At 33.9% G+C, this 12931-nt stretch overlaps 1 protein-coding gene across 1 annotated transcript; it reads left to right on the forward strand.

Annotated features, from left to right (window-relative positions):
• Positions 1-3445: 3445 nt before the first annotated feature.
• Positions 3446-10589, forward strand: LOC141812618 (elicitor-responsive protein 3-like). The gene is made up of 5 exons (XM_074700632.1): positions 3446-3598; positions 4630-4695; positions 9023-9149; positions 9334-9448; positions 10394-10589. The coding sequence occupies exons 1-5, from the start codon at positions 3532-3534 to the stop codon at positions 10457-10459; spliced, it is 441 nt and encodes a 146-aa protein (XP_074556733.1). The 5' UTR covers positions 3446-3531; the 3' UTR covers positions 10460-10589.
• Positions 10590-12931: the final 2342 nt, after the last annotated feature.

Genomic DNA, 12931 nt, shown 5'->3' on the forward strand with positions numbered 1-12931 from the left:
TGAATCAAGTGTTGAATGATTGTTCAAGATTTGCTTTGTTTTTTTTATGAGCTTGAACTTGATTCAAGCTAGGCTGATTTAGATGTTAATTATCAAGCTCTCAATTTAAACTTGTTTGATTGTTTGAAACTTTTACATTATAAGCTTGTTTTGTTAATTGTTGAGTTTGATAATATAACTTATTTGTTTATTTTAAAAGTTTCTTTATTTATTTAGCATATTGATAAGAGTTTTATTGATGAACATGGTTTATAAACATTATTCACGAATATTATTCATGAACGTTATTCACGAATATTGTTTATAAACGTTGTTCACGAATATTATTCATGAATATTAACGAGCTGAACACATATATATTTAAAATTATTTATTTAATTTAACAAGTTGTTTAAATTTGTTCATTTAATTGATCTTGTGTGTATTGGATGAACATAAATAAGTTCTTACTAAGTCGAATACCAAGCTTCTTAACAAACATTTGATTCATTTACAACTCTACCTCCAAGTGATCATTTATTCTCTTCTTTATTTTCCTAAAGATAAGACAAAAGTTCCTATCAATTTAGTATCAAGTAAGGTTTTTTACTATTGCCAATTCATTATATTTCTTGTAGTCATCAACAACATGAGCTTAAATCTTCTATTATAATTTTATTTAAAAAGGGCTACTTTGTTTTTTTTTCTTGTTTGTTTGTTTCTATTATTTTTTTTGAAAAAAATATTATTAAAAAAATACTTGGTTAAATGATGATAGAAAGATTTCATATGATAACAAATTGGAGATTCTATGAGACAAAAAAAAAACATTCACTTGTTGGAGAAATAGAGATCCTACTAGATTTATTTAGAAGGCCGAAAGAATTTTTTTCTCCTATATGATACATTGAAAGGTTCTAAGATTGAGCTAGCTTCTTTGCATTTGGAAGGGGAGGCTCTTTGATGGTATCAATTATTCAATTGATGCCATGGATTTGCAATATGAGAGGAGTTTGTATATGGTTTTTTCACTCATTTCACTCAAAAATATGACAATGTAGACGAGGAATTATTCAAATTCAGTAGATTAAAATGGTAGTAGAATATCACAGTCATTTTCTTCAACTCTTTAACAAAACTCATGATTATTCAAAACTAAAATTATTGAATATTTTTATTGAAAGACTTCATCCTAACATCCACAAAGATGTTAAGGCCTACTATCGACACACCATAAAAGTTGTATTATATTTTGCATGATTGCAAGAAGAAAAAATCAATGAGAAAACATGAAGAAATAATAAGTGGTATCGAAGTCATCAATGCACTCAAAAGAGAATATTAATGGTAATAGAAAACTCAAAGGAAGAAAATGATATCAATGAAGGTGATATATAAGAAAGTATCAACGAAATACAAGATAACACTGACAAAATTAATTTATGCCTTAGAAGATTACAACCACCACAAACAATAAGGTAAAAAGATTTACTAAACAATAACAAGATAATTATAGAGATAATGCATATGAGGAGATAAACTTTGACATTGATAAGAAGAATTCATTTATCACAATAATCACAACATTCATAATTGAAGTTACTTCATCTACAATAATTTTCACTTCCATCATTCAAGAGAACAAAGCAAACAACACCCACAGTATCCTAGCTATGGCATACTGCAAGTATTTCCTCTAGTGGAATGAAAAATCTAAGACGTTGGTTGCTAGACGAGGAGTTGAGCGTGCTTCTAGATTTGTTTGGTGAGCAATCTATGGGGTTGGATCATCCACCTCTAGGATTAGTTGGATCACAAGAGCTGGACACCTAAATTATATATAAAAAAGAAGAGAGAACAAAGCAAACATGGCATGGAGTATTCTTTCATCATAATTCAATGAGAACTCAACACAAGGCCTAAGAGAAGGAAAAAAAAGTATCAACATACTCATAAACTTTCAACAAAGATCAACACAATACACCTTATTATCAAAAGATTTTTTCAAACTAAAAAAAAAATCATAGGAGATCATTTGTTTTCATCGAAAGGAAGTCTCAATTGATGTGCAATAAGGAAAACATTTTATGCAAATCATCAAAAGAAAAAAAATCTTGAGAATAAAATTATTTTAAAAGATGATAAAATGTTATAATATCTAAATAAACATATTTAAATAAATCTTTTAAAATATTATTCTTTAGAATAAACTATTAACTTTAGGGGTAAAAATAAGATAACATTCTATTTTTCAATTAAAGTCAAATGAATACTCCTTTTTCAATTAAAGTCAAATAGAAATCTCATTTAACGTGAACTGTCTGAAACACCCTTGTTTAATGTTTAATTCAAAAATTTTGTGTTTTTGAACTGAGTTTAAGTTTTAAATCTTGTGTAGAAGCTAGTAAATAACTGTTATATGGTATAGAAGCTAATTGCTAGCTTCTACAATAGGATCATTATATCATTTTGATTTTATTTATTGGAGAGTGATAACCTGGTTCAAACAACATTTCAATGAGCAAAACAAACGAAGGAGACTCAATGACACCCACTACATTTCAAATGAACATAATCTAATCACGATTGATCATGTAGAAGCTAGTAGGTAGCTACTACAATGTGTAGCAACTAGCTTCTACAATAGAATCATTATATTATTTTGATTTTGCTTATTGGAAAGTGATAACTTGGTTTAAATAATATTTCAATGAGCAAAACAAATGAAAGGGACTCCATGACATCCACTACATTTCAAATGAATATAATTTAATTATGATTGTTCATGTAGAAGCTAGCAGATAGCTGCTACAACGTGTAGTAACTAGCTTGTACAACAGAATCATTAATTCTCCATGACATCTATTACATTTCAAATGAATATATAATCTAAGTAAGAGTATTTTAAGTAGTTGGTGTTGAGAGTGCATTTAATTTTAATTGAAAAAGAGATTTTCATCTTTTTTTTAAATTAAAAATATGATGTCATCTTAATTTTTTACTCTAACTTTATTATTAATTTCTTATTTTAAAATAAATAATTAAATGTATTATTCTTTACTCTTTTAAAAATATTAAAATAGGTGATTGAAAAAAAATGATAAATCCCAGTCAGTCTCATGGACTCAATCTCTGTGGGTGGCCGGTCCAGTCCTACGGAAGTTTTCCACCGACCATCAGGGTAAATCGAGCAACGCATATGGCGGTCAATCCAGATGTTCAGCATCCTTTGATTGCGTTTCCCATTTGGAAGAAAATTCTTACAAATACGCCATAGCTGGGGATCGAACTGCGGGTCCCTGGGTCACAATTCGGATGTCCTACCGTTGCACCATTGCCCTGGGAACAAAATAGGTGATTGAAAAGATATTACAATAGGTGATTCAATTTTGACTAATCAAATTAATTTGATTAATTAATGGAGGTGGATCTTCAAAGTGATCGTTTATCTCCTCTTTCACCCTCTTCTCTAGTCTCCTAACGCACAGGTTCCTATCACCTACAAACAGACGAAACAGTAGTTGCAAATCCGGGGATCCGCGGCGATCGAGAATGGCTCGTGGGACGCTTCATGTGCTGCTGGTCAGCGCCAAGGGCCTCCATGACACCGATTTCTTTGGTAGGTTTTCGTGTTTCACCTGGATCGCCTTCGATATCACGCAACGCCCTTCTTCCGATCCCTTTCTTTGCTTTTGCTTGATCTGCCAAATCGGGATTATTCAACGATATGAAGTGAAATGTTATGTCTTCTAGCGCGATTCGTGCTGGATATTATCTATCCGGTGAGATCTCCAAAAGATTGCCACCGCTGTGTTAAACTTCATAAGTTCTTATAAAGAAGATTATAATTTAGAATTGCTAATGACGCTCATCGAAGCACTAAATCATCGGGTTCCTTCGCTGTGTTTCTTGTATTAGAGATCCCCTTTGTTCTTACGAATGAGATTATACATTACGACCATTTAGATAAGCTTTCTGTTTCAAAGCGATTTTGCTCTTCAAAGGAGCCTGCCGTTTTTCGGGGCCAAATCTTGTACCTTGGAATTGCAGATGAATTGTAGCCTTCGCGATTCCAATGCCTCTGGTAATTGCAAGGATCTTATTTTAAGATCTGAAAACATTCCAAATCTTTCTTCATATTTTTGCTAAGGTTGGAGGTTAGTTCCCTGTTTTTTCTTGTGTAGTAGTCAAAGCACATGCCACAAATTTTTAGTCAATTATGACAATGTGAACTTTTAATTTGAATTATCTCATTCTAAATTCATGCGGAGCATACGGAGGTTACATTTATTTTCATGCACTTAGATCTAGATCATATTTTCCTAAGGGTTGGTTTCTGTTAGCCCTCGAATGTAATGTCTCTCGAACTCAACAATTCATGGTGTCTAATAAAGTTTTATTTTTTTGCGGGCTAATGAGATTTGTAGAAATTTGTAGATAAAAATACAAATTTTCTACTTGTAGACATTTCACCCAGATCGACTTATATGCCTAGATTGCATATTTCAACTTTCAGTTTCATGCTTGCCATCCTCAATTGCTTGATGCATTCACAAATATTAAATACGTATCTGCAATTATATGTACACATATCTGCAAGTTTGTCATATCATTAGTGTCTATTGAATGACATTTATAACTGATGAGCAGGCAAAATGGATCCTTATGCTATCCTTATTTGTCGTAATCAGGAACAGAAAAGCAGTACTGCCTCAGGTGCATTTTCATCCTGCCATATTATTACTTTCTCCTATATTCTGCAAGATTTCATTGCTTGTCCTCATAGTTTCATCATAAAAGAGTTTGTACTCCAAGTGTATGTTTTGTTAATATATCATAATTACACCAATTGAGGAACATATTTCATATTTGCAAGCTGTTCTTGGGTGGTTAGGCCTATCTAGAATTGGTTGAAAAAGTTACAATTTTTGAGGAAAAGATGATGTATCTATTCCACCTCTAAATTAATTACAAAATGGATGATTATAGTTAATTAGCGAAGGTGGTCCTCTCTACCTATATATTATTATTATTATTATTGATTAATGTAATAACTGAGAATTACATTGCCTCAGTTACCTTATTTTAGGTTGGGCATGGCATGAGTTGACATGAGAAGACCTAGCAGGTTGTGCACAGCCCATTATAACACCCTCCCTCAACTAGGTCAAAGATATCATGAAAATCTAACATTATGGAAGTACAAAGCTCTCTTGCTCACCATCGTGAAAGAAGGATTGTAAACACCTTCATCCATGACTTGTTCCTCACTATTTAGTTACCATAATGTGAAAACATTGAATGAGGCAACATTGCCTACTAATTCTCTTTAGAGATGGTGCAATCTTTTGCATTGGAGAGTACAACTTAAATACCAACCTTGAGATTTGTGCCTTTCTCACCTTGCTAGATTATTCTACTTTTGTAGCAACCATTTATAGCTTCTTAGCTAAGCTTGTATGGTGATTTGTTTCACCGATTACTTCTATTTTCTGCCATGATAGTGAATAGTTACATCCTTTATTATAGGTTTTTACTATTATTATAAATCAAACCAGTCTCCCCCTAAGAAACAAGTCTTGGAGGTTGCCCCTTCTATACTTCTTCCATTTGATCACCATGGAAGAAAACATTCTTGATATCCTAAGAAAGGGGTCCTATGACTAAAGTTGCCAAGGAAGAAATAGTTGGATTGAAACAACTTTTGCCATTGGTGAAAAGATGTCTAGTTAATCCATCCCATACCTGAGTATATCCTTTCACCAACAGTCAAATATTCAACCATGAATTAAAATCTCGACCCATTTTGCCCGATATGGGTGAAACATCTCATTCCGTTAGCAGGCCGCCACCGACACAAGTGGTTTTGGCCAGAACACCATCCGGAGGTATCGCGCGGGATTGGTGACGTCGCTTCGGAAGCATTGCCCAAGCCCGCCGATGCCTCCAAAGGTGTCACCCGAGCCCGGTGACGCCTCTGGAAGCGTCGTTCTGACCGCACGGGCCCACGGTCGCACGGAACGACGTCGAGCAGGCGACAAAATAGAACAGGCAACGAATTTTTAATAAATAACTTAGGTTAATAGTTTTAATCAACTCCTAATTATGATTGAGATAATTTAAATAAGTTTAATTAAAGCCTAATAAAATTATCCCATTAATTTGATATATATATATATATATATATATATATATAATTATTTTTTATTTTTAAATATTTAGATTAAATTTTTTTATTTTTAATTAATATATTTTATATTTAAAAAATACCGAAACTATATCGGCACGACACGATACGATACCAAACTCGTATCGTTTCGGTTCGGGACTAAAACCGTATCGTTCCTGGCCAGGATTGAAACCTCAGCACGGCTCGAAATTTTAAACCTTGCATTTTCATAATAATAGTTGTCTAGTCCTATAATAGTTGTGCTTGTGCTCAGTGAGCAATGGAGTGTTGTGGTCATCTATTGAGTCTCATGGTCATCTATTGGAGGTCTTCAATAATGGAGGCTTTAGCGTTGGCTATTCTATAGGAGAAGGTAATAAATAAACAAAGGTATAGAATCTAGAAGCACCTTAGTCACAACCTCAAAAAGTACATGATGAGTATAAAAAGGCGACACCAACATAGATAAATGCACATAACTTAAAAGAGTAGCACTAATTCCCTTTCGTAACTAAGAATAACCAAGCAAGATATACATAGCCGCTTTGGGTGATTGTATATTTTTGTTGGGAGATAGTGGGGACAAAACAAGCACAAATACCTTAAAAGACAATACATGGAATCAAGTGGAAATAGAATAGTAAAAATTGGAGAGAAACATGCGATTTATGAGATAATAACAAAATAAGAAGTCAATTACCTTACCTAGTGCCCTTTGCCTATGTACATTATTTTTTTAGTATATAAAAATTACAAGTAGAAGGGGAGCCTTGGCGTGATGGTCAAGTTGCCGTGTGATCTAGAGGTCATGAGTTCGAGTCACGAAAATAACCTCTTACAATGCAGGATAAGTCTGCATACAATAGACCCTTCTTTAGGCCTGTATTGGCAGAAACTTCGTGCATCGGGCTGTCCTTTTTATAATAAAAATTACAAGTAGATCCTATTTATATTATTTCCTAGGTTTATAACAATAACAGATGCTATAAATATAATGTTCATGAGTTAGAAATCTTGAGTTTATCTTGTGACTATTAGCACTATAACAACACAAAAAGGGAAAATGTGAAAGTTGCATCAGAAAGCTGACGAAAAAAAACTTACAAAACCCCATCCTAATCATTTTTTAAATGATTGATCACAGGACCAACAACTCCAACACTGTAAAATTTGGAAAATCTTTGAATTGCTAGTTACGGTTTGAAATATGGTTCGAGTTTGAAAAATCTCAACCTTTAACCTTCTCCTTGCCCTTGCGAGATAATGTTGATTCTTCCATTAGAATTGAAGGTGAAAATGATTGAGATTTGAAAATTGAGAATGAGAGTACAGGAGTCCATGTAAAAAAAAATAAAATGAACTAGTGTATTTATAAATTTAGGAAATAATATTCGTAGCTTTTAACAAAAAAAGGTCAAATAATCCAGATCATAATAAAAAGTAAAATTGATGGGTTCAACAGTTGGAACCACCGATTCATGGTTTTTTTTTGTTGAAACTGTAATAAATCTGTCTAAAGATGGGCCAGATATGGTCTGTCAACCCAAGTCAATGGGTAACATATGTGTTATTAAGGTTCCGATTGGGTCTAAGTCAGGTTTGGTTCAGACCCAGCTTGTTGTTGGGTCTATGCAACATCATCTAATTTTTAATCCTTGTGCCAGCTACTAAATAGAATTTGATTTGGTCTGTACATGCCAATTTTCTTAAAAATGAATCTCGCGTTCTTAAATGAGACCATGCCATTAACTTTTCGAATATTTTAATTCTTTTGATACCCCAAATTATACTGGACAACATTATATTTTTGTTCATCAGTTATAGGAAAACAATTCAACTATTAAGGAGCAAGCATGAGTCCCATGACCCATCTGCTGAATGCTTTATTTTTGGTTTCTGTTTCTTTTACAAGTGGAATATGAATAAATATGAATTGGTGCATGGGGTTGCCTAATCATCTTAACACAAATGAAGTAGAAAGATCTATCACCATGGTGTGAAGATTCATGCACCTACTATTATCTAGTAACAGGCAATAGATTGACCAGGGGTGGTTTAGGATTTAATTAGTAGGAATGAGAAGTATCATAAATGAATTTCTTTCTGTCCTAGAAGGAATTTATATTTAACTGAGTTCTTGTGATCTGTATACTTGTTCTCCTTGCTAGGTTAGGTTGTGTCAACCAAGCTAATGTAGAATTTATTCAACTGGTCCACTCCTCTGGTCATCCCATGGAGCACCCTCAACATGCACATGCCTACCTTATTTATCATGTAGTGTGAGAATTGTCCCGTTGTTGAGGCCTATCTCTAAGGTGCTTACTGAAAATCATGACTTTGCATGGATAAAGGTTGTTTTCCCTTGAGGAATGGTCCTCCCTTGTATGCCAAATGCAAGATGGCTTTGACATAGACGAAGTTTGTACAATTTTAAAGACCATAAAGGAGATAAGTTTTAGCAAGGAGTGTTAGAATAAGATAGGGAAAAAAGAGAAAGGATTAAATAGTCCTTTTGTACTCTAAATGACCAGAGCCTTTTTGGTCATTATATACCTGCTCCAAAGGTTAATTAGGGACTCTAGATGTTGAATGCTCTATTGAGTAGGATGCAAGGAATTGTAGTATTCGCACTCGGGTCAAGTGTTACATAGATCTCATAAGTTAGTTATCCAGTACACTCCTGCATGATATGGAAATGGGTAGTTTTGTGATGGAATATGGTTGGAGCAGTAAAACAACTGCATTGGGTGCTACAGTGCATTACCTAAAAATCATGCAAGTGAAATCTGAATGAATCTCTAAACTATGCAGAATTTGATTCTTAGCATTTCATATTTTCTTCTACTAATATTGGGAATCCAATCATGGATACAGGTGCCGGAAGTGAACCTGAATGGAATGAGACATTTAGTTTTACTATTTCAGACAGTGTCACAAACCTTACCATTAAGCTTTTTGACAAGGATACTTTTTCAAGTGATGATTTTGTAGGAGAAGCAAAGTGAGCCTTCTTTATCGTATGTAATTTCTAGTTTGTAAGAGTGCTTTAAAACTATGACAATTTTCAATGATTATTAGTAGGTTGGAATGATTTATTATAGAACCATATAAGTTCTTTCTGTTTATATAACCAGACGAGTTGTCATTCATTCAGTTTCCTTTGTTTCTCTTGAGTGATTTTCCAGGATTGCCTTGGATCCAGTTTTTGTCGAAGGAAGTATCCCACCGACCATTTACAATGTGGTCAAAGATCAGGAGTTTTGTGGACAAATCAAAGTCGGGCTCACTTTCACCCCATCGGTAATAAATTTCAAACCCTGCCAACTTCATTTCCTGTGCAGTTATTTTGTCGAACATAAAACCTGTCAAATATGCAGATGCCATCACTTGAAGTAGAAGGGCATAATTTTGTTCCAAGTTTCATTTTGTTCATTTGATTAATCCTCTCATGTATAGCTGATGCCAGAGAGTCAGAGTTCCTGCTCACTTTAACTTTTGCCATTGTTTGTGATCAATGCTCACTTTTCCCTCACTTTCAATGCCTTTCGGGATCTCTTGGAGGACTAGAGTGAGCAAAGTGTAAGAACTTTAGGCCTAACATGTGGGAGTAAAGTGAATTGAAATTGAAAACTGGATTCATTTTGTCAATATATAAATTGTCGGAGAGATTACAGAATACAAAATAGGTTTAGCTCCATAAAATGAGACTTTGTCAAAACATATATAAAGGCGACTTGCACATTATATAATTAAATGAGTTGAATGGATTAGAGTAGAAGGTGTATGGACAGAGGAAGACGATAACATTTTTTGTTTAGTTAATAAAAATTATTTAATTGATTTGAATTTTACTAATGATATAATTTTACATAGAACTCAATGAACATATATGGCTTGATCATCATCATCAAGTTATTTTTGTCCTATTGTGCAGGCTTAATGTAATCCTTAATCCTTTTCACATGGGCTTCGAACCGAATTTAGTGGTTTACAAACATGCTTGATGATGATGATAGGTTTGCCAAAATAAAATAAAACAAAGCAAACAAATGACTGAAAATTGCAAAACTTTTAGGTATAATTTAGTTCTTGATATAGCCCAAATGATGTGGATGCTCAATTCTCCTCATCTGAAATATTTGTAAAAAAAAATCCTAAATAGATAATTCCTTGTATTGATCAAAAGCAAAACATTTTAGCTTAACTGACTCAGATTTATCATTCATCTATACTTCTCAACTGCAGGAAAATCGATCTATGGAGTTTGGGGAGGAAGAATTTGGGGGATGGAAACAATCATCGTTCCAGTAGAAACTCTATATTCTTTCATTGGTGATGTTAGATCTCTCTATTCTGAAATTGGTACTCAGTTTATTGTGGATCAGGTGGTACTTCCTCTTGCCACTTCAATTATATTTGCCTTGTTTTTATGGCTTCATTCTATTCCATAGCAAGCTTTGTTTGTGTTGTCTTGTATGGTCGTTGTATGATTGATCTCCGGATTTACTGATACATGGTGTGTTGAAATGTTAATAAGCATGTTTAGATGTTGTTTACCTATGATCAACCATGTTCCAAAGCAGCCTGGTGCAATCATGAGTTTTGATGTTCGGATAAAATGTTTAAGTTAGCTCTTACCTTGTAATTTGATGTGTGTCGGGACTCAGTGGATACAATGTTGGGACGACTTAATGTAGCCAAGGTTGTGCTTACCCAATAGCTTAAGTTTCATGTAGAACGAAGAAGGGTGATATGATATACTCAAGGGATTGCAGCATGAGAACCATCATAATGTGGTTGTGTTTGGGAAGTGCACCACTTAAGCGAAGTGAGATGGATGACATAAGAAAAGAGCCAAAGACTTAAAGTATTCAAGGACAAGAAGCTTGAGGAGAGAATGCCTCGTGATGGAAGACACTATATGGTGAACTAAGAGTTGAGTGAAAATGTGATCGAGTGTGGATAAATCTTAAGTTAGGGCCATTAGATGAATGGTAGTCAATATATTAGTTAACTAAAGGAGTCCTTCAGTCAAATGATGACTAAGCCAACTGGGAAGCTAAATCAAAAGCTAACAGAATCATGTTTTTTGTTGACTAGTTGATTGTTGTCGATTGGGATGAAGCTCATTGAATGAAATGAAGGAAATGGTCATGAAATTCACATAAAGTAAGCGTAGTTGATTGATGGTGTATAGCAGTCGATTGATGAAACTTTAGATTAAACTGTCATTAAAGGAAATGAGGGAAGTGATTGTGATCCAATGAAATCGATTGAAGTTTGGAAGAGCAGTCTTAATGATCAATCTGAAGCTACAAGAAACAAATTCCAATAGTTCATAATAGAACGAAAGAATAAAACACTCGGTCAAATAGTCGATTGATGGGGACAAATAGTTGACTAATGGGTGTCAACGTAGCAAAGATCTAGTCAAAGTTTCATATTTCATGGAGGAGATTATTTTAAGAGTTCTACAGCCATATTTTTATACTTATAGTTTGTGATTATTTTGTGCTTTCTTGTTATTACTAGAATTCTGTTGTAGGCCTCTTGCGCTATACTTGGACTATCTGTAAGAGATTTGTCCACTTTCAATACTTAATTGAAAGGGAAAAATATAAATGATTTTGAAAGGGATCCACTAAAAGAATCATAGGTCATCATACATCATGGATTAGGAGGCTATGTTGGATTCTTAATCCAACGTTGGTTTTATTTGTGAAATAAATATATATTATGGGCTGTTATATTAGGTTAAACTCAATTAAAAGTGATTGTTTGGGTAAATCTGTCCGAGTATAATCTTTAAATGTGTAGATATTTTATGAATAATTTTTATTTTTATGATGGGCGAATACCAAAAGATAATAGGGAAGTTATCTCTATAAATAGAGTTACGAGGTTGGTGTAATCAACCTATAGGATTTTAATGTTTGATAATATACTTATGTCTGATCAAGAATTGACCAAGAATTAATCCAAATATAATCAGATGTTTGAAAGTAAGTGAAATCTAGTTAAGTCAAGGTTGATCAGATAACTAATAAGGGTAAAATCTAGTCAGGTCAAAATTGACTGAATGATTAACAAAAGTCCAAGTAGGTCAAGACGACTGGATGCTTGACAAGAAAAAGTCTAGGCAGGTTAACGATGATTAGATGTCTGTTAAGTAGCAAGTTCAAGCAAATCAAGGTGACTGAATATTTGGCAAGGGAAAGTTCAGACAGGTTAAGGATGACTGTATGTCTGACAAAGTCCAAACAGGTAAAGTGACTGGATGCTTGATAAAGAAAAATCCTGGGGGATTGAATCTTAGGTAGTGAGAAGTCTTGAATGAGTGAACTTCAAGCAAAAGGTAAGCCTAATAGGCCAGGTAAACTTATAACATAAAACTTGTTATGTTTGTTTGTACTTATATGCTTGTGCTGCAGGAATCTATAGCTGGAAGCAAGATAGAGAACATATGTAGGCAAACAGACGTAATCGGACCAAGTCTGGATTGAACCAGATTTGATCCGAGTCGAATCGGACCCGTACTGATTCAGTTGATTGGACAGCTGGTCCAATCAATCTAAAAATCAGTCCAGTAGAATGAATGAGTTTGGTTGACCGGGTGTGGGTTTGAACTCAAGTTGATGACGTGACCTAGTTCGGTAGATTGAAAAATCTGATAAAGATGAGATTGTGATGAACTTGATTTTTTGGATCATATTTGACCTAGTTCTGTGAACCGATATGACTTATTGGTAGATCGATAGGGCTTATCGAAGATCTCAAAATCAA

The sequence above is a fragment of the Curcuma longa genome, chromosome 19 (genome assembly GCF_044706935.1).
Source record: "Curcuma longa cultivar G26 ecotype Majalengka, Jawa Barat chromosome 19, ITB_CL_G26_1.1, whole genome shotgun sequence".
NCBI classification, from domain to species: domain Eukaryota; kingdom Viridiplantae; phylum Streptophyta; class Magnoliopsida; order Zingiberales; family Zingiberaceae; genus Curcuma; species Curcuma longa.